The following is a 26541-nucleotide window of genomic DNA, read 5'->3' on the forward strand; positions in this document are numbered from 1 at the left end:
CATACCTCTGGGCGATTTACTTTATAGTGGACCACAAATAAGAGCGTCACCGCACAAATGGACTACATAATGATGGGGCTATAGTCCATCTTCTGCCTGCAAGGGGGTGTTGACACGGGCTCTTAACAAACTCAATAAGTCCATTACGTTTGAAAGGCTGCCTTTCAAGAAGCCAGCTCCATTTCACAGGATGCTCTGCGATTCTCCTCCATCCATACCCAGCACCACAAAAGTAAACTACACAAAATGGTGACCACATGAAGTGCACACAGTGAATGTGAAAGGAAGTCAGACATGGCACTCTAGTCAAAAAGAAATAAACGTCTCATTTAGAAACAACAACAGCACAGGAGGTGTAACTGGAAGGCTGCTTTATTGGTAATAAAAAGGTTCGTGCTCAAATGAAGACAATCTTTCATATATTCTTACCAAGAGTCCAAGTGGTTGTGCAACACACCATCATATTGTACTGTATAACCTCTTTTATCACGGTGTCAAATGATAACAACAGTTTGAAAAGCACTTTTTTTAATTTTTCAGCAAAAAAAAGGAAGAAAAAAAACGCCCATAATAAACCATGCTTTAAAAAAAAAAAGAATGAGTCCTATAATCAAATATTGATACAAAAATAAATTTCAGATGGAAACAGAAATATATAGAAGAAAGAAAACCAAAATATAGAAGGCAAGCTGCTTTTTCACAAGCCAAGTGGGTGACACACATAGCACTAAGAACAGGACTTTTTTTTTTTTGAGTTAGCTGTTTTTCTGTTAACATCACACACTGTTGAATATTAAGATGAAGTGGGGTGTCTGGATCATCCTCTGGCAGTATTTCTAAGCCGACATCCCTGATTAATGTTGTGCTCACCCCCCAAAACCTCCTACCCTCCACAGTTTCGAAATATGTTTTGGTTTCTTTCTCTCTCTCGCTCTCTTTAACATTTTTTTTCAGTGTGGCATTGACATCCAAATTTGCAGAAAAAGCAGAAAAAAGGCACATGCCATAGAGTGGAACACTAGAAAGAAACCATTCAACGAAAATAACGTGAGAATGAGAAGCAAGTACGCGACTCTGTGTGTTGAGCTGCAATGGCACTGATGTGTGGGCATGTGAGGAAAACATTTTTTTAAAAAGTCCCCGTGGTAGGAATTGTCTCAGGGTGCGTGAGGCAGTCAGTCACACCAGCTGACGTCCTTCTTGGAAGAGATCACCGGTGATGTTAGTGGGCAGTGAGGAAAAGTCACCTTCGTGTGTCTGTGACTGTGGGTGCGTCCTGTATACTCTGACCGTGAGAGATATGACAGTTAAGTGAGAAATGTGCTGGTAACATTATCCGTTTGTCATGTTTAGGCTACATCCAGTAACATCGCACATGAGATATTCCCCAACATAGAAGGGTGCTGGAAACAACCAGTTTTAGACATCCACTGAACGTGTTGCACATAAATTAAATGTGACAAACAGTGTTCTTCTGTTTTACGTATATACATATAGACATATATGTATACATGTATATATCTTTTGTATTATATAATATCTATATTTCATTCAATTTCCGTCAACAAAGTGAAAAGTGTCTCAAAAAATCCAAAAGGTAACAAATGTGACAAAGGGCATAGCTGGAAGCCATTCTATATTGTTGTTATTATTCTCTTTTTTTTTCGATTATTAGTAGTAACATTTTTAAAATTCCGTATTTACAAAAAAACACAACAAAGCATGCCGATAAAATAAAAGAATATAATACAATATTTATAGTTTCTCTCAAAAAGTTCATTCTTTTTCAGCGATTGTGCCATTTACATCAGAGCCTGCACTGTACATATATATGTTTTTGTGTTCTTTTTATTTTTTGTCTTTTTTCGTTTTGCTCGTTTTTCTTTGTTTTTCTTTTTTCTTTTTTCAAGTGTGAATGCATCATTCTAAAACATTACATCCAAGATGAGCATGGGTAAATCTGATGACGTTACCTACACCTCCTGTGGTTCTCGTTGGGAATGTATTTGGTTTCAGTGTGCAGCAGCCAAACTGATTCAGAGACCTCATATTGTAAACAAACCTCAGTCATTGTTGTACAGGGGATTCTGGTATAGGCAGTGTTAAACACACCAAATGGCATTAGTGGTGTGATGATGGATGCCGGATTTAAGTCCGGTCATCCACTTATAAATAGGACCATCACTCCTGTGTAGAAAACAAATGGCAGGACACCTATGGAGGCAGTTGCGTCTTGTCTAGAAACAGACAAAGCCTCAGTTTTTTGTCTTTGTTTTTTTTTTTGTTTGTTTGTTTTTTAATATGAAAAACACCCACAAAGCTTATTATACAACATAACTGCGTCGATGAGAGGCCTGCTGATGTATTTTTTCGGCGAGTGTTAGCCCTCCTAACTCCATTCCTGGCTAATTACTTCTGAAGCAGGTGACAGCGTTTTGAAAGGCTGCAAATATGTGAAAAGATGGTGCGAGTCTGGGTCCAACACCACACAGTGTTTTGAGAGGTCCCACAAAAGCACATTGATACACTGACAAACATGGGACTTTCAGCACTCCGACTCAGACCAAAGCACTACTCTGTTCATCTGCATTCATCTTCTCATGGCAGTCAGTCTTTAACTCTGAAGGGAAGATCTCGAACTATTTATTGGTCCACCGTTATCTGGTGACGCTTATCACACAGCAACCTCCCTGAAATACCAAACAGCATCCATTCAACACTACAGCTGAAAACCTTAAGCCCTATCGCTATCCACCTTACTTATACGCTGGGCGTGTCCTGGTGATAATTCTGCTGCTAACTCTGAGGTATCAGATGGCCAGTGTCATTCCCACTGATAAAAGCCATTAAAAGGACATCAGAGAAGGACTTCAAGGCTTTTTCCTGAAGCTGGCAACTCAACATGTTTGAAAAGCACTGCCTAAGAAATCATTCACTGGGAAATTCTGAATCAGTAAAAGTGTTCAATGTTTTTACCCAAACAATTTTGAGTTCTCCCACTAGCCCTATACACTCACACACACAAAATAAAAGAACCAACGGGAAAGAAAAAACTAAAACCACAACCATATTTCTGTCCCCTCTGCAGGAACTACAGCAGTAAAGGGAACACCAACTGATGCACGAGCACTAGTGCCATATATGGATTCCTTGGCGTGAAACATCACCTCCTCTTGCTGCCCTAATAAGGACCACAGGAAACAACAAAAGTGACTCCATGGTGAGTAAACAAAGAGATGTATGCCCCAGATTTGGCCCTCTAAATCTGTGCAGCCTCAACATGAGGATATTCTGCTTCATAATACTCTTTATTGTTGATAAACATCCAAAGCGGCAAAAAAACGCTTCGACTTCGTGTTGTTGGCTGATCCGACTGAGACTTTGCATCTGAGTACTTACATCTTTCATTCACATTAAAAACAAAAATAATTAGGAGCTGAATCAGAAGATCTGTCAGTTCAAAAAGGAAAACTAGTGAAGGGTGACAGGGATCATAGGAATATCATTCCCCCAATACTCTTTGTTTTCCATCTAAAGTTCTTGTAATTTCCCGCGTGGACAGCCTCTAACTTGTAGTCAAGCCACTGCAGTGGTCTGAGAATTAGTGTCTTGTGGACTATGATTACTCATGCATGATTCCTGGTCAAAACATGCCTTCATGCAAGTCATTTCTATGCATTGAACGAGCACAATAATTATTATTTATCTGGAACTCGGTCTGAGCAAGTCTCCTTCAGCCCAAGTCAAAACGATGACTAATGACCCCTACCCAGTGAGTGTGAAAGCCCATGTAGAAAATGTCTTTTTCAATGTCAGTATAACAAAGAGAAGATGGAAAGACCAGTGACATGGGCTAAATGTTATCTTTTTTTTCTTTCCTTTTTTTTTTTTTTTGCTGCTCAAATAATGTAAAGATGCAAGTATACTCGGCACAAACAAACAAAAATCTTTGTCTACGGTTCTGGGTTCCCCCTCCCTCACTAGTGTTTCTTTCAAAGCTAAACTTGCTTGGTTGATCACTGTTTTCTCCTCGATAAAGATGGTAAACTCAGCATTTAAGACCCTCCTTTAGACTGCTAATACAGTTCTCTTGGGATCGGCATGATCCAGTCCCGCAGCAAAGCTCCGGGTTCCACACTCGGTGGTGGCAGGTATTTCGCAATTGTCCAATAATCTTGCAGAGATTTCTGTACCTTGGCAGTTGGTCCCCAAAGAAATAGTGTGCCAATGGCCAGCACACTGTGAGTTACTGTTTTTCAGCATTGTTTTTTTTTAATTCCTCATTTCTATGAGCTTGGTCTCAATGCAGAAAAAGTTCAGCAGTAAACTGATTGTGTTTGGTTCAGCTGTCTTTGACGACATAGGAAACCACATTGCCTCAGCAGTATTTGAATATGTAAACATTTTTTTTTTTGTTGGGTTTTTTTTTTTGTTATATTTCTCTTGCTTGCAAATGATCATCACTTTTTTGACATTTGTTGGGTTCAGGCTCAGAGTCTCATCTGACTGTGTTTATTGGGTTTTAAGAGTCACTGAATCCTAACACTTGGATTCCCACTCATCTTTTTGGTTTTTGTCCTTCTCTTTCCTGGCCCACTCCTCCTTGTTATCATCCTGTTTCTCCTTTTCGGGTTTGGTCACGCTGTCATAAGACGGCAGAGAGGCTGTGGATGGTGTGCTCTCCTTCTTCTCCTGATTGGTCCCACCGTTCTCCAGCTTATTGTTAGCAAAAATGCGCTTGAAGATGATGCCGCGCCTGATGAGGTGAGCGCGGTAGGCATTCTGGATAGTTCTGGCAGAGACATCCTCCTGTTTGCGGCGGAGGGTGGTGGTGATGGGTTCATACGACACTTTGGAGGGGTTGGCTGCCACGAAACGCTCCTCCATCTGCTGCCTCAGCATGTCCAACTCACCGCTGTCACCCAGCACACGCTTTGTGAAGGCAAACAAGATGTCCAGGCAGTGTATGCGATCGCCACTCACCATGGGCATGTCCATGGCAATTAGTTCTATAGTGTTGGGCTTTGGCACACGAAGTGGGTGCTCCAAAGCATCGGCAAAGTCAGGTAGCTTGGCAAAAGAAATGAACTGAGAGGCAGTGGGATCGAACTTCTCCCAGATCTCATAGAAGGTCTCAAAGTCGTCCTCGCTGAGGGGATCAGCACTTTCCTCTGTAGCCACGCTGAAGTTCTCCAGGATGATGGCGATGTACATGTTAACCACAATCAGGAAAGATATGATGATATACATGACAAAAAAGAAGATCCCCACTGACGGGTTACCACAGTCACCTTTCACTGAAGTCCCAGGGTTCTCCAAGTTGGGATCACAGTCTGGCGGGTAGTTGAGGATCGGCAGTAGCAAGCCATCCCAGCCAGCCGATGTGGTGATCATGAACAGGATGATCATGCTGTTGCCAAAGGTCTCAAAGTTGTACAAGTCATCAATCCCCGCTCCATGTTTTACGTAGCCAAAGTTAGACATGCCAAATATGGAGAAGATGAACATGACGAGGAAGAGCAGTAGGCCAATATTGAAAAGAGCTGGCAGTGACATCATCAAAGCAAAGAGTAAAGTCCGGATGCCCTTTGCTCCTTTGATCAGACGAAGAATACGGCCAATGCGAGCCAACCTGATTACCCTAAACAAGGTCGGTGACACAAAGTACTTCTCAATAAGGTCAGCCAGGAACATACCTGAGAAAAAGGAAAAGGGGAAAAAAGGAAGAAAGGAAGAGAGTATAATCAGTATTTAACTTCTTGAGGTGATATTTCTAAATCATGTGCTCTCTACTTCATCTTTCATGTCTCTCACTCACCAACAATGGACAGGATGACCACCACAACGTCAAAGATATTCCAGCCGTTGGTGAAGTAATAGTGGCGGAGCGCAAAAAGCTTCAGCAAGAACTCCGTGGTAAAGATTACAATAAAGATGAAGTTGACCCAGTAGAGGACGATCTCGGTTTCATCTGACTGATCGTCCGTTTCCACCATCATGGTGACCATGTTGAGGCAGATTAGTATCATGATGGAGATGTCAAAGACTTGCTGCGTCACAAAGTCAAACACCATCCCTTGGATTTTATTCTAAATGGTCAGAGGACAAGGAGATAGACATATAATCAGGTTTTAGCCAAACATGTTATATGCTGAATAAGCTAACACATTTGTCTAATGAAAAAATACTACCTGCGGTCGAGGAATAGGTTTCTGTGGCTTTTTGGATCCCAGTTTTTTCATGGCGTTGTAGTACTTCTTCTGTTCCTCTGTCATGAAGATGTCCTGACCTCCAAAGTAAAGGGACAAAGACAGATTTGGTTATAATCATATCCCAACAAAATGGAAACTCGCTGTACAAAACAGGAAATTAAAATTTTCTTATCTTTTTCTTTTGCTGGTTGAAGTTGTCAATGATCACACCAATGAAGAGGTTCAGGGTAAAGAAGGAGCCAAATATGATGAAGACAACAAAGTAGATGTACATGTAGATATTGACTTCATAGTCAGGCTGTTTCTCCACCTTGGAGAAAGGAAATCATGTGTGAAAGCAGTTTTGTATTTTATTAACACAACATGTAAAGGAACAGTTTAAGACCATCTTGCCAAGAGTTAAAGGAAGAGTTACAATTTAATTCTCCAAATTCACTATCAAGACTGGAAACAAGAAATAGATCGGGTGGCTCCGCCCAAAGGTAATGAAATCTGCCTCTCAGCACTTCTAAATACTAATAATAAACAGTAATTTATTTTATGTAAGAAACATAAAAACTGAAATCATCATTTCATGGAATTGGGCTATTTCCCCTAAAAAGTTATAATTTTTTTGCCACTTTATCACAATTCAGCAGAAGGTTTTTAGCCAAAATGTAACAAATTAAATAAACAAAATGTTGAACTACTTTTTTAAGAGCAATTTGCACACTTGCACAAAGTTATGTATCCCAAATTAGACTCAGACAGATATATAGATATACCTCTCTTGAATCCACAGCTGCATACATAATGTCCATCCACCCTTTGAATGTGGCCTTTTAAAAAGAGAGACATGGTTAAATATTTTTGCATAAACTAAGAAAATAATAAAAAGAAAATTATAAATTGCAATCATGGCAAACCGAAACTGAAGTACATCCTGTGGTACAGCTTGTGCACAGAAAGAAGCGAGTGAACAAAGAAAAAAGGTATATGAAGAGACGAGCCAATATACACCATGAATATGAACAACAGGCATCATAGTACTGTGAAAAGCAAAAAACAAATGGATTGTGAAGTAACAACAGATCTTTAAGTGTAGAACACGAAGAAACACAAAAAATGAAAGTAAATGAGAAAGGGGAAAAAAGGCAGAAGAAAAAGGAAATGGATTCTGTGAGCGACTAGGTGTGATGCTCTCACCACTTGCAGCAGCGCAAGATAGCCGGCGCCCACATTGTCAAAGTTGATTTTGACATTCTTCCACCTGACCTCAGAATAGTTTTGGTTAATGAGTTCGAAGCACTGGGTCTTGTTGTCGACCACGCTGGTGGGAAAATATTCCTCGGATGTCTCATTGAAACAGTAGTAGTACTTGCCCGCAAAGAGATTGACCCCCATGATACTGAAAATCAGCCAAAAGATGAGGCAAACCAGCAACACATTCATAATGGAAGGGATGGCACCCACCAAGGCGTTGACTACCACCTAGACCAGACCAGGGGAGACAGGACATGACAATGTCAGAACCGTAATAACGAACACACATCACTCCACCCCTGTGACGCTACATATTGTTATGGCTTTACAGGTAAAATTCAACCATTTGATACAGGTGTGTTAAGAGGAGCTGTGAAATTCCACTATGGCTTCATGTAGATGAAAACACAGCACTGTGTGGTGCATACTGAAGTGTGGGCAATTACTAAGAAGGAGAGTTGTATCAGTCCCAGCCTAATTAGAGCAGCACTGATGCGACTCTGATATGCTCTTTGATCTGCTGAAGCATGCAGCTAGAGCTGCTTAAGGGACACTCAAGCACACACACACACACACACACACACACACACACACACACACACACACACACACACACACACACACACACACACACACACACACACACACACACTATAGCTCTATAGTGCCACCCATATAAATACCTTTAAGAGTCGTATGTTTATGATAAAAATGGTACATTTTTAAAAATAAAAGTCATTTTTATTTTTGATGTTATCATTTTTACTATTTTGCACATGGCTTTCACATGTGATGTGGATGCATTTATTAAAACAAAACCAGATTGTAAGTTAATATCTGCAAGTAATGGTAGCATGTTAATTTGGCTTGACTATTTATACACTACAGTATATTTGGTTCTATTAGGTTGTAAATAGGTAATAAGCATCCGCACACAAACACATGTTCCAAGGCACCAACCTTACAAATATATTTTAGAATTGCATATTTACAGTATAAATGGTACTTAAAAAATAAAAACCAATTTTATTTTTATAATGATCTTTTCTCATATTTAGTACGTGACATGTACATGACTTTCACATGTGATGTCTAGTATTAAACTACCACAGTATGGCAGAAAATGTTATAACAGTTACTATAAATAAAAGTCATTTAATGTCTGTAAGTGACTGTAACATGTTGATCTGGCTTGACTATTTATACACTACAATATATTTGGTTCTGTTAGGTTGTAGATCGGTAATAGGCATCCAAACACAAACACATGTTCTAAGGCACCAACCTTACAAATATATTTAAGAATCGCATATTTACGATATACATGGTACTTTAAAAAAAAAATCACTATAAAAAGCCACTTTTTTAATATGATAGTTTCTATTATTTGGTGCATGGCATGACTTTTACACGTGGAGTATTAAACAACCACATTATGGCAGAATTTTCAATGACAGTTTCTATATTAAAAAACACAAGTTAAGTAAGTTAATTTCTTAAAGTGACTGTTACATTTTAATTAGACTATTTATACACTGCAATATATTTGGTCCTATTAGGTTGTAGGTAGCACTCACAAGCACCCACACATACACATAAACACACTTCCCAAGGTTTATCTCTGTTAAGACTCACAAAATTGCCAAGTGTTCCTGTTATTATTTTACATGTACGTAAATTAATTTTTTATATCAATTTACAAAAAACTAATAAAGATCAAATAATAAAAGAAAAATTTGACAGTTTTGCAAGTGTGAAATACAATTTCCTGAAAAGTTGATTCTGTTCATCTGGACGTAGCGTTTTCATTTGGAGAAATCTTTTGTCACTCATCCAAATGACCTATACAGGTCAAACTTATAAAGAGTACACTCGCATAATGACTGAAACTAGCACCACTGACAAACAATGGGCTGTGAGGTCAATGATCGTTGTTGATCGATGGTCATGACAATATGCATTGATCAAGAAACTGACCTCACAGGCCATTCTTCGCCAGTGGTTCTAGTTTCAGTCGTTGTGCAAATGTACTCTTTATAAGGTTGGGGAAACCTGCAGTTAGCTAAGGCTGAAGAAGTCACTTGGATGAGTGACAAAACATTTCTCCAACTGAAAACGCTACGTCCAGATTAACAGAATCAACTTTTTGGGATTTGCTTACCTGGATGAGCATGCATCAATACAATCTGCAATATTTTTGACTACTTGATGTGTGTAAGTTTACATCAAAGAGCTTTGGTTGTCAGTAAAAAAATTTAAAGTGTTTTAATGCCATAGCATTATGAAGTGTCCCCTATTACCACCCCAACCGTAGACAGTCAATATTTCTAATACAGCTTACTTTTGTTCCCACAACTAGCCCATTAAATAATATAACATTATAGCAGTAATACATTTTTCCCACCACCACCCCAAAATCTAGCAATCAAATCCAATATCCAATGTATTTGTCATTGCCAGTACTAAGCTCAGCACATAGTGAACCGCTCACTACCAGTGTTAGGCAGGCCGACCAGCAGCTCTCAGGCAGACAGCTGAGCATGCATGTCTTTGGCAGACTCGTTTTGTGGAGCCATATTCCCTCCTCATTGCAAACAGATAGGGAGGAGCTCTAGAGCAGGATTCTCTCAGCGTGTGCACGACCTTCACCCGCTGACTTGAGCTGAATCAGCGGGGATGCAAAGGGTACACTATTCAAATATTGTTTTTTATTGTTAAATGCAAACTGATAAAAAACAACAAGAGTTTTTCAAGTAACATTAAAGGACTAAAAGGCATGCAATTCACAAAATACCAGATTTCCCTTCACAGTGGCGCCAATGCACGTGCTGAGAGAATGACTCTTTTTGATTGAGCTAAGAAACAATTTAACCGCTCCCAAAAATTCAATGTTTTGAAAAAAAAAAAAAGAATTAGGCCATGCTGTGTGGAAAGCATTCTCAAAAGAGGGAAAATGGCTTTCAAAAATGCAAAATACATGCGTGTTACATGGCATTGTGCAATCTCAAGAACTGCTCAAATCAATACATAAATAAACAGAGAAGTGTGTGGATAGAGAGATAGCAGCTAAAGAGATCAAGGCTGAAACCATTATGATATGTGGAAAGCATCTACAGCCTAATGTAGCAGAGGTGAACGACCATAGCTTGACCATAGTGTATGCAGGAAATTAATGTCAATGGGGTTCAGAGGTTACATACAAAGACCCCATAACATTTAAGGCTAGAAAAGCTAGAAAAGCTAAATCTGCCAGGTTACTACAACTTCAACTTTAGTGGATTTGTAAAGAAAAAAGGGCATGTACTGAAGCTGCATTCCTGTGAAATGCATTTGTCAAAAAGCTGGAACTGAAATTGCAGGGCAGAATTACGAAAAAAAAAGAGAGCCAAGTACAAGGTCAGAGCCATTGCGTGTTAGGTAGTGCAATGCATTTCACTGTAGCTTCACTGCTCACTCGGATCGGCTCAGTTGCATCAGGACTCAGCCAGTGACTGTTTTTTTAAAAGATGTAATTGTTATAACTCCCCATAATCTCCTGTATTTGGTGTCATCTCTCTATTCATTTGATTCTCTATTCATTTATTTATTGTTTTGACCTCAATTTTTTTTCATTTCCAGTTCAAACAAAATGGTAACTCGATTGATGAACATAGACATTATCGTAAAAAACTGATACAGCAGGATTAAATTCCTCAAGTTTGTTTCCTTTCACATTACTGGGCCACCCTCACCTCTCTTACCACATACTCCCAGTGAATGAGTTAATTCATAGGGGCATTGGTTTTGGCAGCCGTTCACTATATTTAGGCAAATGTGCCAAACCCAAAAATGACAACTTATCTTTGTGCAGCTCAAACTCAAACTGCACAATTAAACCAAAGAAATTTCAGTGAAACGTTTATGACAACATCCATAAAGCCTATCCAGGGCCTAAAAGCGCTGATGTCTGCTCTTGTGCAACGGCATCATATTTTAGTCGCTGGATATGTAGTATGAATGAAATTTCACTACGAGTCAAATTTGAAGATTGAATCCACTTATGGTCAATCTGCCCTTAAAATAACCACCTAGGCCTTTTGTCTTTTATCTGCTGGTCTGTCATTTTTGGGACATGCTTAAGAAGGACGACACATTGTCTGTCTAGGGTTGAGAGTGTTGCTCGAACGCTGTAGTGCTAGCGAACCAACGGGGTACCGTCCACCCAGAACTCAAAGTCAGAGTTTAACTGGGCCTGTTGTTGCCTCCCAGTTTCACTTCCTGTGGGAGTGGAAGGCAACAGAAAGCTAGGGCCTGCTGTATGCGCTACAGAATGCGGTGCCATGACATGACAGCAGTAATGCCTTGTGTGAAATGGCAGCCTAACATATTTGCAAAGCTTCTGCCTGCATTCCCAAAGGAAGGCATTAAGACTCGTTATACATACATTAATATGCACAGTTTTGAGAAGCATTTGCATTAAGAAGCTGCCACCAGAATGAACTGTTAGCAGATCGTTTACTTTAACAGTAGAACTCAAAGTGCTGACACTGGCAGAAGCTTAACAAATACTTTCCTCCCAAAGCCACAGCACTGTGAGTGTGTGGTTTCTGTCTCAGTCCCTGATGCAGAAAGATCCTGGACAAGCAAGAGAGAGTGTGGTGACCCTCCAGCAGTCTGGCCCAGCTGAACCGGGTCGAGGTGGAGTGAGTAGTGAAGGGGTAAGGGTGCGAAGGAAGGGGAGAAGGGGGGAGGAAAGGTGGGTGCTGCACAGTGCCGCATATGTGGGGCTGAGGAAAAGGTGGGGAGAGTCTGAGGTGAAGAGGAGAAGCTCAAACTAGAAGACAAGGCAACCAGTCCCAGTATAAAGAGAGGTAAAGACGAATGAGATCAGGAGACAGAGAGAGTAAGAAAGAGAAAGCGACAGAAGGGACTACGGGTGACAACAACCAGGTGCAACCTACTACTACCGCCAGTCACAAAGATGACCAATCAGATCTTTGTATCATAGGAAGAGACAGCCCAAGCAACCAGAGGTACTGTAGCAGCAAATAATTTCTGCTCTGCAAACCGACTCAGTTTGTTCTTACAAATAAGACACGCTCCTCTGAGCGGTTGTTTGGCAGTCGTCCTGCACACTGAGTTTTTGGTGTGACTGGTTAGGCAGAGATTTTGGTGTCCCGCAGCTCCTCGGTTCCTGCTGGTTGTTCTCGATGCCAGATGCATTGAGGGATGGTGTGAGCTGAGGAAGAGGGGAGGTTATGGGAGCAAGAGGGAGCGGGGCATGTGGAGGGGAGAGGGGTTCTCAATTGAAAGCAGTGGTTGAGAATCAGGCCAAATGAACAGCTAATTGTTGATTTGAATGCTCTATGAGATGGCATGTAAGTCTGGTTAGCTTTGACCAATTTGGCATTCACTTTGGCCAATCAAGAAGAAACAAAGTAAAATGAAGTCATCGGAAATTGCAATTTGTCACTCGTGTGATGAGGCAGCTTTGTGAATAAGATTTCAGTTGCTCTTTGGGCAATTTTAATGATGAAACAAATCAATTTATGCTTTTTTTTTCTTTTTCTTTTTTTGGTTGCTGTTGTTAAAGAAATTCAATTGAAATACACGTTATTCTACTAGTAATACAACTTTAGTGTTACTTTACTCAATCTCCCAGCTGCATCATGACTTCTTATTTCGCTCTAACAAAGGCATGGTACAGGATTGCGCATGGAAGGGTGACTTTTTGGATTTCATTTCCTGTTCTTTTAAAAAAAACAATCTCCCAATATTTTGGAGGTTTTTTTTAATTTGTTTTGTTTTTGTTTTTGTTTTTTTGTCTTCTTAGTTTGCTTTTAGATCAGTTCTAGCATGCTTTAAACTGTTGAATGGGCATGCGGAAGGATCAGCTGCTTAGCTTTGGATCTTACCCTCATCCCTTCAAAACGTGACAAGGCTCTGAGGGGTCTCAAGGCCCTTAGTGTCCTGAGTGATTTAATGGGCCCTAGATCGGAGTAGCCCAGCGCATTAGCTACAAGGCTGACTATAGACACCTACACAAAAACAGAGAAGCAAAAGAGGTTCCAAACTGTTAGAAGTGAGAATATTCACTAGGGAAGAGAGACGGCCCTGGTATAGGCGGAGAGTTGCTTGACATACACACATAAATCTATGCATGTATATGCATGTATAATATTGCATTTATACATGTATATACACTGAGAGAGAAGATCAGTGTTTAGTATAGGTTTTATGTGCGTAGTATTTTTAGAAGCAGTAGGCCAGAGGGATTGTTTGTTATTTTTGGGCAGTTGACGAGATGTGAAAAGTCCTTTGTACCTGCAAAGAAATTTGTGGTTGAGAGAGAGAGAGAGGAGGTAGAGACATAAGACTCAAATAGAGGGTCAATTAGACAGAAAAGAGTGCTACATGATCTAGTAAAGATACAAGCGAAGGGACTGGAAGAGCAGAGGAAGAGGATTTGGGGAGGGAGGGAAGGAGAGAGGTTATCCTGTTAAAAACCCAACAGACTTGAGAGCCTTACCCTTGCCCCTCTAACACTGTCTCTCCATGTCGCTCTTGGGCTGAGGCATAAAATCCCATATAATTTAAGACAGACAAACTAACGGAACCTAAGAGAAAGAATACAAGTGAACATGTACAAGTGTGTCATTTTACCATTTTCTTTCTCAGACATCAAATCATATTTGCTACACAGCATTTAGAGTCATAAAGGAGAGCCACAGTCACACGAAACACACACAAGAAACAGGGATGGAGGTTAAGGGCACATCAGATATAGTTATTAGCACTGGATGGCACTGAAAGGACAAAAATACACAGAGTACAGTCGAGTTACACACAGTTAACAATGGTTAACAATAACGGCACACAACCTCAAAGGAACTGGTGAGGGCCCTTATTGTGCCCAGCAGCAGTCAGGAAGAGATCGCCACAGCTGAAGAGCAATTAATCCTCAAGTTAACTAACTACTTCACAAAACTGTGCGCACATGCTCAGCAGTGGTAAATGTACAGAACTCTTATCGTAGCAATAAATCACTGTGAAATTTAGATCATGTCTATACAATTTTGCTCTGGTAACAGAATCATTTAAAGCACTGAGTGGTATAGCCATTCTAAGCTAAGCACATAAACAGCATTGTTTTGCTAAGCAAGGAGGAAATGGACTATGGAAAGTGTGGTCAATAAGCTGCACTCACGTTCTTTGAGTGCTCAGAAGTGCAGTATTGACAGCGCCTTGATGAAGTTGCCTTAAAGGCCCTAGCCGCCATTATAGCCTGTCTTCAGCACAGGAAAGCATCGCAAAGATAAAAGGATCGCTTGGATGGATGCACATTTTTCAAGATGGAACCAACGTATCCAGCTGTATAAGAATCTGGCCTTTTTTTGCAGGAATTGTACCCTCAGGAAGTCTTTTCTTTCCATAAATGCAATTTCCGTGATGCTGAAGGGTCTAAAACAGGGGGCGCACCAGTTCCTTACAAATAAGGAAAAATATCAACAGTAAACACATGTGAAAGCACCTCCAACCAGCCACCGACACCAACCGGTCAAACTCACCGCAAGAAGTACACAACATCCAAAGCTTACCAAAATCACGGAGGGAGGTTTATAACAGGCAAAATCTTCATTTTGACTGATGCCATCATCAACACAGACGACATGAGACTTAAAAGTCTATAAAAGCTACAGGAAAAAAACACCAGGAAAAGTATCGGCTTGTATTCAGATTTTCTTCTTACTATATATAAAATGAATAAACCAAAATAAATAGACAGAGAAATTGACATTTCTCCAAGCGCTTACTTTGTGGTACTTACTTTTTAAAAAATCGTTAACCTTGCCTCTTGAATGAATTAGCATCTATACTCAGGGGGAGACAGTAAAATAAAGATTTTGCCTTAGTCTGCACTACAGTGTTTGGGGTAATTGTCACCTTCAGCCTGACCCCTTGGAGAGCCCCCATTTGGGGTGCCTGGCCTCTGGCCCACCTGCTGGGCCAGCTGTGTGGTAGCGGCCTCAGTGTCTCAACGTCCTTCTCAGAGAGCTCTGCAAGGCAAGGCCAATGACATCTGGGGCTGTGATCCCATGATGACGACAGCACAAACCAAACAGAAATAAAACCAACTGAAAACAAAGGGAAAAACACAACAAAACAATGATAATAATCTGAGTGAAAAAGAAAGATGAATGAAGTATGACCCCTGTCACCCTGATGCTCACACACCCCAGTGTCAGTTATCTAGCCTAATTTTACTGTCGTATGATAAACAGATTATTTAAGACAAAAAGGTATATTAATGTGTACTCAAATATTAAACATCTGCTTCTGTGATTTCCGAAAAACGAGTTGAGTAAATGAATGATGACGATGCTGCAGACTGACTTAATGTGGCCGTAATATAATAATAAACACATAATAAAAATACAAAACACATTTTGAATGAAAATCAGTAAAACACAAATCAAATGAAAAACAGAAAGATACATAAGAGGGAAATGAAGAGGGACACACTCATAGAAAGAGCCAAGCACATCCACACTCTTAAAAGTCACAGGCTGGTCTAATGATGGTGCCCTCCCCACCACCACCCCTGCTTTCTGAGTCCATGGCGATGGTTTCACCCAACAACACAGGACGGCAGAGGCACATGGAGGCCATGACACAGCCCAGACTCATCAAGCACAAGTTCTTTGGTTCTTTTTTCTTTTTTCTTTTGTTTATTTCTTTGGAGGGGGAGCGCTAGTGAAGACCAAACTTACCATCGGCTGCCTGTCACCCACCATCATTACATCTCAGCACAATATCACCACATTCCTGAGGTTACACTTTCAAGAGGGAATAAAAGGAGGATGGGGGGAAAGAAGGGAGGAGGGACATCACTTCTCTGAAACATGGTCACAACTTGGGAAACATAGCACCTCACATTGCCCAGAGTGTGTGATGAGACAACACACTTACAGGTAGGGAGTCTAAAGTGGCGAGAACCACAATCAGTACGGCGTGGTATGATTATAATCAATACTATCAATACAAGATCTATGTGAGCTTTATGTGTCAACATTAAACATATCAATAATAAATAGCTTCTGTTGTTTTTCTGAATGCTGTTTTAAACTGTACAAACATGAAATGCTTTGTTTAGGCTTAATGTGGATTTCCTAGAGGATGTGATACATATAATATGCGTGTATTTGCTGTAGGGGGTCTGAATAACACAAGCTTATAATGGCAACCTCTGATACGAGTCCATTCACGGGGGCTGAGGTGTTGGACACTGTGGAGAGGTGGTTAGTTCAAGCAGAAAGTCAGAAGTCAGGAAATTCTTTTTCTATCCTGCTCTGCTACCTGGTGCTGACTAATTCCTGAATCAACATGTAAAATTCAAATCATTCAGGCATCTTACATCCAGATGTTTGCCCTTATTTATCCCCCATTAGACTGAATTTGGAAACTCAGAAGCATCTAATATTATCTTATATAAAATTGAAAGCATTGAAATTAGAGCAGACCTGTTATGTTTTCCCTATTTCATAATGATGAAAGCTCATATTGAACATGGCCGAAGTTTCAGAAAATGAGATTATGTGGAAGTAATCCCTGTGACTGCTCTAAACACTCATTTTCAGACCTTTTCTAGTCTTGGCCCAATGTGACTGTAAGCATAGGCACACAGCTCTGGCTGTGAGTACAGCAGCCCCCGCACGCCTACTGTTTATACCTTCTGTTTGTGAGGGGCAGCCAATCGAGAGGAAAATGGCTTTAAGAGGAAAGCAGCACCAAACTGCTAGTTTCAGATGGAAGATAAACTGAAGGGCTGTGTTAGGCCCTGTATAAAAAGAAAAAAAGATTATTCTGTGACTCATGCACAGCTGCTCCATAAGAGTCTAATATTAAAAACGAATGAGTAGGACATTAGGATAAATAGGTCCCCTTTAAATCTTATTTATATGTGTAGCTTCCACAGAATAGACCGGAGAATCATTCCTGTTCTGGACTTTCAGTCTTGAGTGACACGAGGAGCACAGCAGTACACAGAGAGAGAGGATAAAGGTCAGAAACACAGGCAGAGACAGCTTAACAAAAACACATCTTTGACACTTCCCATTGCTCTGAGCATGACTTGAATATGATTGTAATCATTACAATAGGTGACTACACACCTATTGTAGTCGTTAGGTGTGCTCTGATTTGATTCTAATTTGAATTGTCATCAATACACCCAAATATCTGTGTGTGACTTCACTTTATTGCATGTGAAAAAAAACATGCGGGCAGGTTTGCGGCGCTAAGCGTGAGCAGTTTTTTGTTTGAGAAGCAGAAAATTATTCCACATATTCAAGCATTTCAGTGATAAACCAAGTAAAATATGTGAATAGCTGCTTGATGGAGTGGTAAAAGGTGGCTCGGGCATGTGTGCCTTCAATATGGACAGACTCCAGTGCAGCCTTGTAAAACACTGTCCTTGTATAATGGAATTACTGTTAAAAGAGATGCCCGCTCACATGCTGCAATCCATGAAGCAGATATTCAGTTAATACCCTGACCCTACAAACCTAACCACACCCGGTCAACAACAAAAGGGTACAAGCCATACGCTGACCAGTCCGGACATTAAAAAGCAAGCTAGGTGAGGTGAGTAACACTGATCATTCAGGGGGACGGCACTTTGACATATTCCCCTCACCTAAACAGCGTTGCAGATCACATGGTTGTTGCAGCCTGTCGGTTTTAATGTTTTGGCTGGTTGGTGTATATGTTATCTGATACTGATACTGCTGATCAAGAGCCTGCATGAGTTTCTGTTGCACCCTATCGCTGTTGAACCAGGGTGTGGCTGCCGAGCAAGTGACTACTCTAGTCTGCAGCTCACACAGGAGGGAACAAGAGCCAGACTTACATCCACAATGAAGAAGTCCAGCCAGCACCAGGCATTGGTGAAATACTTGACAAAACCATAGGCGACCCACTTCAGCAACATCTCCAGGATAAAAATGTAGGTGAACACCCGGTCAGCATACTCCAAAATGATCCGAATGGTCTTCCTCTGCTCAATGTACACATCCTCGAAGGCCTACGGAGAAACAGGAAACGCATTAGTTACAGAGAGAAGACGGTGACAGAAATATTACACGAGATGATTAACGATGCTTCTAATGAAACTGTATATGGCACCACAGCCCAGCCGACGGCTGAATCCTAACTGTGATTTACAGGAAGAAAGAAAATTGTAAATAAGTCCACAAGAATTATATGTCTGCATCCGACCCGTGCTTTGTATTTGGCACATTTAACAAACTCACCAAATCCCCTGTGTCCTCTCCCATCCCATTTAACCACACCACTGATAGGCTTGTGTTACCTCCTTAATGTCACAAACACTCTGGTTTTGATTTCTATTCATTTTTTATTTTTGCTCCAATTTCCCCCAGTCGCTAAAATATATACTTCACTCATCGGTTCAAGTATGTGGAATCTTGAATTTAACATTTTCTCTTTTTATTCAACTGTACAGTTAGCTTAAGTGTGAGCAAATGCTAACGTAGGCCTCCTTACCAGAGCGCCACTGCTGAGGAGAATCATGAAGATGATGAGCGTCTCAAACCAGTTGTGTTCCACAATCAGGTAGCAGGTTTTTCTCAGGAACCACCAGCTCTTCCCCCATCCCATAGTGATGTCAACATCACAGCATTTATACTTGGCCACGCACGCTGAGGACGCACAGGAGAAGAAACAACAGCAGATGTACTGAGCCAAAACAAGATGGAATGAACCAGCCCTGAGATTCAAGTCTGAGGTTTCAACATGTTTTCCTGGTAAAATCTTAAAAGAGCTTTTACATTTTCAAACTGCAATTCCCACAATGCACGTCTTTGTTTTCATTTTGCCCACCCAAGGAACTTTGCCCAAGTTGAGCCTTCACATGCGGATTTAGATTTATCTAACATAGGGTGCAAACACATTATATTTGTGTTTTTCATTTTTTTAATACATTTGCAAAGAATTTTGAGGTAAAAATGAATTTAATTCACCTCGATGAAGCACAGTGATTACTTTCTGGATGAACTGTAAATAACAAAAATAACCAGCATTTTGTTTTCTTGTTCAATATAAAATGTACCTATAAATGCACTTTAGTTTATTAAAACCTTAGATTTATAGACAGATGGTTAAATAATATTTTATAATAAAGCTCCCCTTCAACCCTGGTGCCCTACAGTTTCCACCCAGCCCCTGGGGAGTCGAGGTAATGGGTGGTGTGGAAGCAGTGGTCTCACCATCTGTCCAACAGGACTCTGGTTCCATGTATTCCTCAACCGTCTCCACCACAACCACCTCCTCCACGTCTGGTTTGATGTCGATGGTGCTGCCCTCCGAAGAACTGGTGTCATCCAGCTAAAGAAAAGCAGACGCATAAACACATTTTGTTAATGTGGTGGTGTCTTGTTTTTTTTATATTTATGTTTTTAATCATAGCTTATTCTATTTGTTTTGGGTTTTTTAAATATTTTCTTTTGTTTTATTTACTTTATTGATCTATTGATTTGATCTCGTTTGCTTTGCAAAGAACTTTGATCAACCTCGTTGCTTTTAAATGTGCTACAGAAATAAAATTCACACTGACATTAAGAAACAGACACATGTGGAAAAACAATCTCACAAGCATAGAAACAAACATACAAAAATGCAAAATACAGAAACTTTTCACGTTTTATTTCGGTACCAAGAAGCGATGGACTCATAATGCCTCTTAGAGCCTGAGGAAATGTTATTTCTAAATTACATCAGCTCTATCTTTAAATGGAAAATCTTTGATCTTTGTTTCTTTTTTTTCTGTGTTTTTTTTCTTCATATTGTAATGGACTTCGTAACAACCTTGAACATCACCTATCATCCGTTTGAACACTGAAATGGAATATCAAATGTCAGATAATCTGCTCTGAAAGTCTTCTAAATGCATTTCATCAAAACACATAAGTCAGAGAGCGTCCATTCATCCGCAGTGCCTGCCTGCTCAAGCCAGTCTAGATGGCTCTATTGAGTAATGGGGTTGTATTAGTGTCTGAGCAACATAGAGTGGCCAGCCGCACCCAGACTGGCACAGTGCTGGATAGCTGAGGATTATACACAACAAAAACAACACGTGGAGCATCAGTTTTTACAAATTGACAATGTAATTAGGAAGCAGTGAAAGGGCCTGAATATCATGGACATATTTCTTTGTATGCCGTTCTTTCTTTCAGTAAAATCTCCCTGAATAAGATATGCAGTCATGTTAAAAAAGAAAGTACACCTTCTTTCATTTTCACAGTTTTATATATCAGGACATGATGGGAAAAATTAGCCGTAACCAGGTTTAATCATTATTTAAATACAACCTGTGATGCATACATATAAAAGATTACAGCATGTCAGTATTTATTTGATACAAACTAAGCAGTCCTGTGAAAAACTAAGTAGACCCCACAATTCAATAGTCATAATAACTTTAAAGCTGAAGTAATTGCTTTCTGAATGACTTCATCAGTCGTTCACGTCGTTGTAATATGAGGCATATCATCTTACATCAGTTCACTGAGGTCTGCATGGGTTCATTTATGCACAGCTCTCTTAAGATCCTGCCTCAGCACTGCAATGCAGTTGAGGTCTGGACTTGAGTGGGCCTTGTTTTGCAGATTTTTCAGCCTTTTGGTCGCAGAGGTGCTGCTATGCTTGAGATCATCGTCCTATTCCATGACCCAATATCACCCAAGCCTTAGCTGTCAGACAGACAGCCGCACATTTTACTCCAGAATACTTCAGTATATGAGTTTATGGTTGATTCAGTGACTGCAAGGAGCCCGGGTCATGTGGTCTTATCTGTCCAATTGCCATTTTGTTTGTTTAGATTTGACTTTGCTAACCTAAGCTGTGTTTCCATGTTCACGTAGAGAGAAAAGGCTTTCTCCTGGCAAACCTTCCAAACCACCATATTTGTTTAGTCTTTTCCCAATTTTAATGCCATAAACTTTAACATTTAACATACATTAGATCTGTAGAGTCTGAGATGTGGCTCTTGGGCTTTATGCAGTTTTAGTATTCCACAGTCTGACCGTGTGTTAAATATGCTGGGAAATCCACTCCTGGCAAGATTAGCAATTCACTTGAATGCTTTCTTACTGTAGGGTTGGATGCAAGGCCTTTGAAATGGCAAATATTCTTCCCAGACTGATGGGCAGCAACAGTTGCTACTCTGAGATCTGTAATGATGTAACGATGATGTCTTTCCCCCTTGAACAAACACCTGAATGCTCCAGACCAGCAAACTCCTGCTGCACCCAGCTGCTGCTTATCCTCTTAATTTCTATGAAAGCAGTAAGGGTGCACTTAGTTTTTCACACAGTGCTTCTGCATTTTGCTTAATCTATGTTAAACAATGGAACAGTTTAATATGTCATGTTTTGTAATCAGGTTGTATGTACTTGATGAACCTGGATCACAGAATTGCAAGAGGACGTGCTTTCTTTTTCATGTGACCCTGTCCTAGCTGTTTACACTCACCTCTTTGCTGTTCTCATTGTCTGACTCGCTGCTGAAGTCCTCTGTGTTGAGGTTCTCAAAGTCGGACTCTCCCACAGCTATTGGTACGCAAACGGTCAGATTCGGGTTGTGGATAAAGGACATGTGGTCTTCGTCGATCATGTACTTGCCCACGCTGCTGCCAATACCACTGGTAGTGCCGTTACCATTTTTGGCATAGTCCAGGTCACGGTTAATGTCCACCCCAGTGTGATTAGCGATACAGTTCAGTTTCTTGTCGTACATGTCTTCCAAAGGCTTCTGCTCATCTTCCATCGGTGGTTTCCTCAGCAGACTGGCCATCAGTAATCGCATCTTGGCTTTTATCCATGCGATGCCTTTCTTGATGCGCATGACAGAAATCTGCAGGTTGTTCGGCTCACCGTCATCATCTGTTGCCGCCAAGTTGTCAGCACTGAATGAGCTCAGCAACAAGGCAAGGAACAGGTTCAAAACCTTTAAAGAGTAAATGAAAAACAAATACATAAAAAGTGGCAGTTTTGAAGGAAGCAGGAGGGAATCCGAGTAACCAACTGCACACTTGTAAGGTAGCACCTTGTGATTTACAAGCCACACCCTAAATCATGCCATGTTCTGATTTAACATTTACTGTATTGAAGATTAAATTACACACTGACATTATGAGCTCTATTAGGTAATGAATCTATGAATAAAGTGAAAAGGGGGGTCTTTTTATAAATAAACTTCTATACGTTCATTTCTTATTTTACAACTGGAGGAGTCGCCCCCTGCTGGTCAAGTGATAGCATGCGGGTCTTCCACATTGGGTTCCCCCATTACATACAGTGTAATATGCTATGAATATCAAATATTCCATACACATTGTTTCTTCCTGTTTTACTTGTGATGCTAATGAACTTTTTTTAAATTCATATACGTGTGAAAAAGAAAAAAGGAAACAAGTAATCGGATGTTGTTGCTAAATTCTCAATTTCTGACCGCATTACATTAGAGAGCTAAAAGGGGCATTTTTTCATTGGGCACCTTGAATTCCATTATTTCCATTGATTAACTTTAGTCAGTGAGATAACTGTGATTCAAGTGGTCGGTACAAATAAATCCAATAAAGCAAAAATGGAAGAAAAGTTGATGTCATATGTCGCAGTCATAGACCTTATTTATGGTCCAAACGCTATGAATTATGCAACAGTGATGTGAGTTTGTATTGGGATCCTGAGCGGAAAGCCCTGTCTAAGTAGACTTACGTGTGTTTTAACAGTCACACAGCTAGTTATTGGCAGTGAAAGTCATGTGTAAAAGGTTTAGGCTTGTTGTCTTCCTCCCCTGTAACTCTACAGAGCTTCTAAACCTTCATCATTAAAGTAACAAAGAATAGAATAGAAGTGCAGTTTTCATACCAAACACTTTACTGAATTCTGCCTGAAGTTTTGAAACGTCCACTCGCTTTGCTCTACCTTCTGGACGTCTCTCAAACTGTGTCAAGAACAGTGCACCTGAGTCATGTGTGAACTCCCATTAACAGTTTCCAGCTAACAACATGGGACACTCACCACCAGGTTACCGATGACCATGACCATCATGAAGACGATTAGGCACATGGCCTGGCCGGCCACCTCCATGCAGTCCCACATGGTCTCGATCCACTCACCACACAGGACACGAAAGACGATCAGGAAGGAGTGGAAGAAGTCATTCATGTGCCAGCGGGGCAGCTCACATTCAGCAGAGATCTTACACACACAGTCTTTGTAATTCTTCCCAAACAGCTGCATGCCCACCACAGCAAAGATAAAGACTATGATGGCCAGCACCAGAGTCAGATTTCCCAAGGCTCCCACTGAGTTACCAATGATCTTGATCAGCATGTTGAGAGTGGGCCACGACTTGGCCAGTTTAAACACTCTGAGCTGAAGTGGGAGGAAAGAGTAGGAGGATTATGTTTTAGTCATAACATCCCATCTTTACGAACTTGTTGCTTCGATTCAGCAGAGTAAAAATAGCATAAATATACAGCAATGTTTAAATAAACACAGATTTTACTTTTGCCTCGTTTGCCTCAGATGCAGTACCAGTGCAGAGCCGGTTTTGTCTTCGTGCTTATCGAAAAACAACCCACTTTCTGACAGGTTTGAGAACCTGTTTGAGATCTGCCAGCCTGGTTTATCTTGCAGTAACTCCTAAAATATCCACATCAGTGGTTCCGACTTCTACAGAGAATTTGCGATGCTGTGAGTTTTTGACACATACGCCAGTTTTTGGGAGGTTTTTTTGTTTTTGTTTTTTTGGAAGAGTTAAATATGTGCAAACAGCTCTAGATTAAACACTGACACTGCATCAGTGGAGAAGTATTGTTCGATGTGCAGAATGTGCATGATAACACACAACAACATGATGCAATGATACAATCTCAACTCTACTTTTCTAGGCAAAGATAGATATTTACCAATCGGAATGACCGCAGGACTGAGAGGCCCTCAACGTCAGCCAGAGCAAGCTCCACTAAGCTCAGAGTCACAATGAATCCATCGAAACAGTTCCAGGCCTCCTGAAAGTAGTAGTACGGATCCATAGCTACAAGCTTGAAAAGCATCTCTCCTGCGAAGATCCCCGTGAAAACCTGACATGCGAGAAGGAGGACAAATTTAACTTGGCTTCTAAACATATATAACAGAATGTAAAGCATAATGAGTAGTAAAAGAACCGACATATTGGTTCTGCAGAAAAATGCATTAGGTTAGTACTCTCAGCTACTGCAATTGAACTTAAACACAAATAGATTATTTACAGAGGAAGCACATCTAGTTAATGTCCGTGCATGTGTCAGCTGCTCTGCAGTCACTGAGGATAAGACGGCACTTGTTTGTTCTCATCTTTAATAGATCACTGATGGCTGCCTTCAATCACACAGACCACAAAGCGAACATACAGTCATGTAGGCCATACATGTTTTTGGACAATGACACTTATTCTGTCATTTTGCCTCAGCACAACCACCACAGTAAATTTTAAATAAAACAACAAAGATGTGACTGAAGTGTAGACTTTCAGCTTTAGATCAAATATTGCTTTTTAAGAAATGACAGATATCTTTATGTTTATAGTCCCCTGTTTTCAGAGATTTCAAATTAATTGGATTTAGTCTATAAATCATGGATATGACCAAATGCTGTGTTTTCTCTCTTCAGATGTTCTGTTAGACCAGCTGGGTTTGTGGCTCTTTCTGCATTATTTTTTTCCTTTGATTTATTGGGCTGAGATCTGGTTACTGATTTGACTGAAGAATATCCCATTTCTTTGCTTTGAGAAACTCTTGCTTTATCGGTTTACACGCTGAAGTGCTGCCTGATCAGTTCTGCAACATTTCAGAATTCAGCATGCGACTTCTATCTGCAGTCGCATCATCAACAAACACTAGTGACCCAGTTCCACTAACAACCGTGCATGCTTATGCCATAACACTGCCTCCACCATGTTTGACAGGTTGTGTAGCGTACTTCAGATCATGAGGTGTTTCTCTCCTGCACTCAGTTTATTTGTCAAAACAATAAAATAAAATTCTGAACTCTTAGACGTTTTCTGGCATCTTTCCTTCCTGGTCCCGAGTGTAACCTGTGGTTTACACCTTGCTGTGAACTCTCTGTATTCCCCTTCATGAAGACTTGGGTTGATTGTAGACCTCAAGTGTGATACACATGCTACCTCGAGAGTTTTTGTTTTAATTGAAATAAACGTTGTGAAGTTGTTTTTAATCATGGAAATAATTCTGTCATCATGCACTTCGGTTATCTTCTGTGGTCTTTTGGTGTTGCTGAGTTGACACTGCATTCATTCTTACTAGATTTTTATGGGTTGTTTTCTTTCACAAACATCAACCTCATACTGAGGATAACAGCAAACAGCTACAAAATGCAAGTTCAACACTTGGAATCAACTCCTGATCTTGTGTGTGCTTAATTCAAATAATCATACATAGCGAGGGAACAAGCCTCATGCGGCCATGAAATTATTTGCCACATAGTTGTCCAATTACTTTTGAGCTGTGTATAAAAATGTAATTCCTGAACAGTTAATGTAGTTCTTTAGTCAAACCCCTTGAATTAAAGCTGAAAGTCTGCACTTCCATGACATCTTGATTCTCTGAATTTAATCCACTCAGGTGGTATGAACTCGAACTCAAATCGACCTGTATACACCCTCGTGAGTTTGTCAGACTGCGTGTTCATTGGCGCGCAGGATGATGACTCATATTGCATCAAGGTGACCTAGAAACCTCCACCTGTACCACCCATTAGTCTTTTCAACTAGATTTTTATGAACCACAACTGGAAAGAACACATTTCACTGCTTTTTCAATTGTAAATTAATACGAAACAGACATACACACAAAACTGTATATAAAAGAGCGTACAACAATATGTGTTAACTTATGTGAAATGGTCCCAGTACTCTGATTTACTCCGTTTCTTAAAGAAAAACAAAGCTTTAAATGAAAACAACCAGGTCTCAGAAATTATTTAGGCACCATTTTAGAAGAGCTCATCGATCAGCCTTCATGAAT

The 26541-nt window shown here is 40.3% G+C and overlaps 1 protein-coding gene across 5 annotated transcripts in view; it reads right to left on the minus strand.

The window, feature by feature from the left end:
* Positions 1 to 356: 356 nt before the first annotated feature.
* Positions 357 to 26541, minus strand: part of scn8aa (sodium channel, voltage gated, type VIII, alpha subunit a) — a 48824-nt gene continuing 22639 nt past the window's right edge. For 4 of the 5 annotated variants that reach the window (XM_085258531.1, XM_085258528.1, XM_085258530.1 and 1 more), the window contains exons 15-27: positions 24427 to 24600; positions 23534 to 23890; positions 21984 to 22457; positions 19721 to 19838; positions 18999 to 19153; positions 18343 to 18516; positions 13349 to 13471; positions 7398 to 7682; positions 6977 to 7030; positions 6385 to 6522; positions 6192 to 6296; positions 5819 to 6089; positions 357 to 5696 (exon numbers count right to left, since the gene is read on the minus strand). In XM_085258531.1, the coding sequence (XP_085114657.1) occupies positions 4540 to 5696; positions 5819 to 6089; positions 6192 to 6296; positions 6385 to 6522; positions 6977 to 7030; positions 7398 to 7682; positions 13349 to 13471; positions 18343 to 18516; positions 18999 to 19153; positions 19721 to 19838; positions 21984 to 22457; positions 23534 to 23890; positions 24427 to 24600 (3585 nt within the window). In that variant the 3' untranslated portion in view covers positions 357 to 4539. The remainder of the gene's footprint in view (positions 5697 to 5818; positions 6090 to 6191; positions 6297 to 6384; positions 6523 to 6976; positions 7031 to 7397; positions 7683 to 13348; positions 13472 to 18342; positions 18517 to 18998; positions 19154 to 19720; positions 19839 to 21983; positions 22458 to 23533; positions 23891 to 24426; positions 24601 to 26541) is intronic. The other variant, XM_085258532.1, reaches the window with a different exon arrangement.

Source organism: Mchenga conophoros, linkage group LG20 (genome assembly GCF_057382185.1).
Source record: "Mchenga conophoros isolate Kocher_MC1m ecotype Shallow Benthic linkage group LG20, M_conophoros_male_GT1.1, whole genome shotgun sequence".
In the NCBI taxonomy this organism is placed as follows: Eukaryota; Metazoa; Chordata; class Actinopteri; order Cichliformes; family Cichlidae; genus Mchenga; species Mchenga conophoros.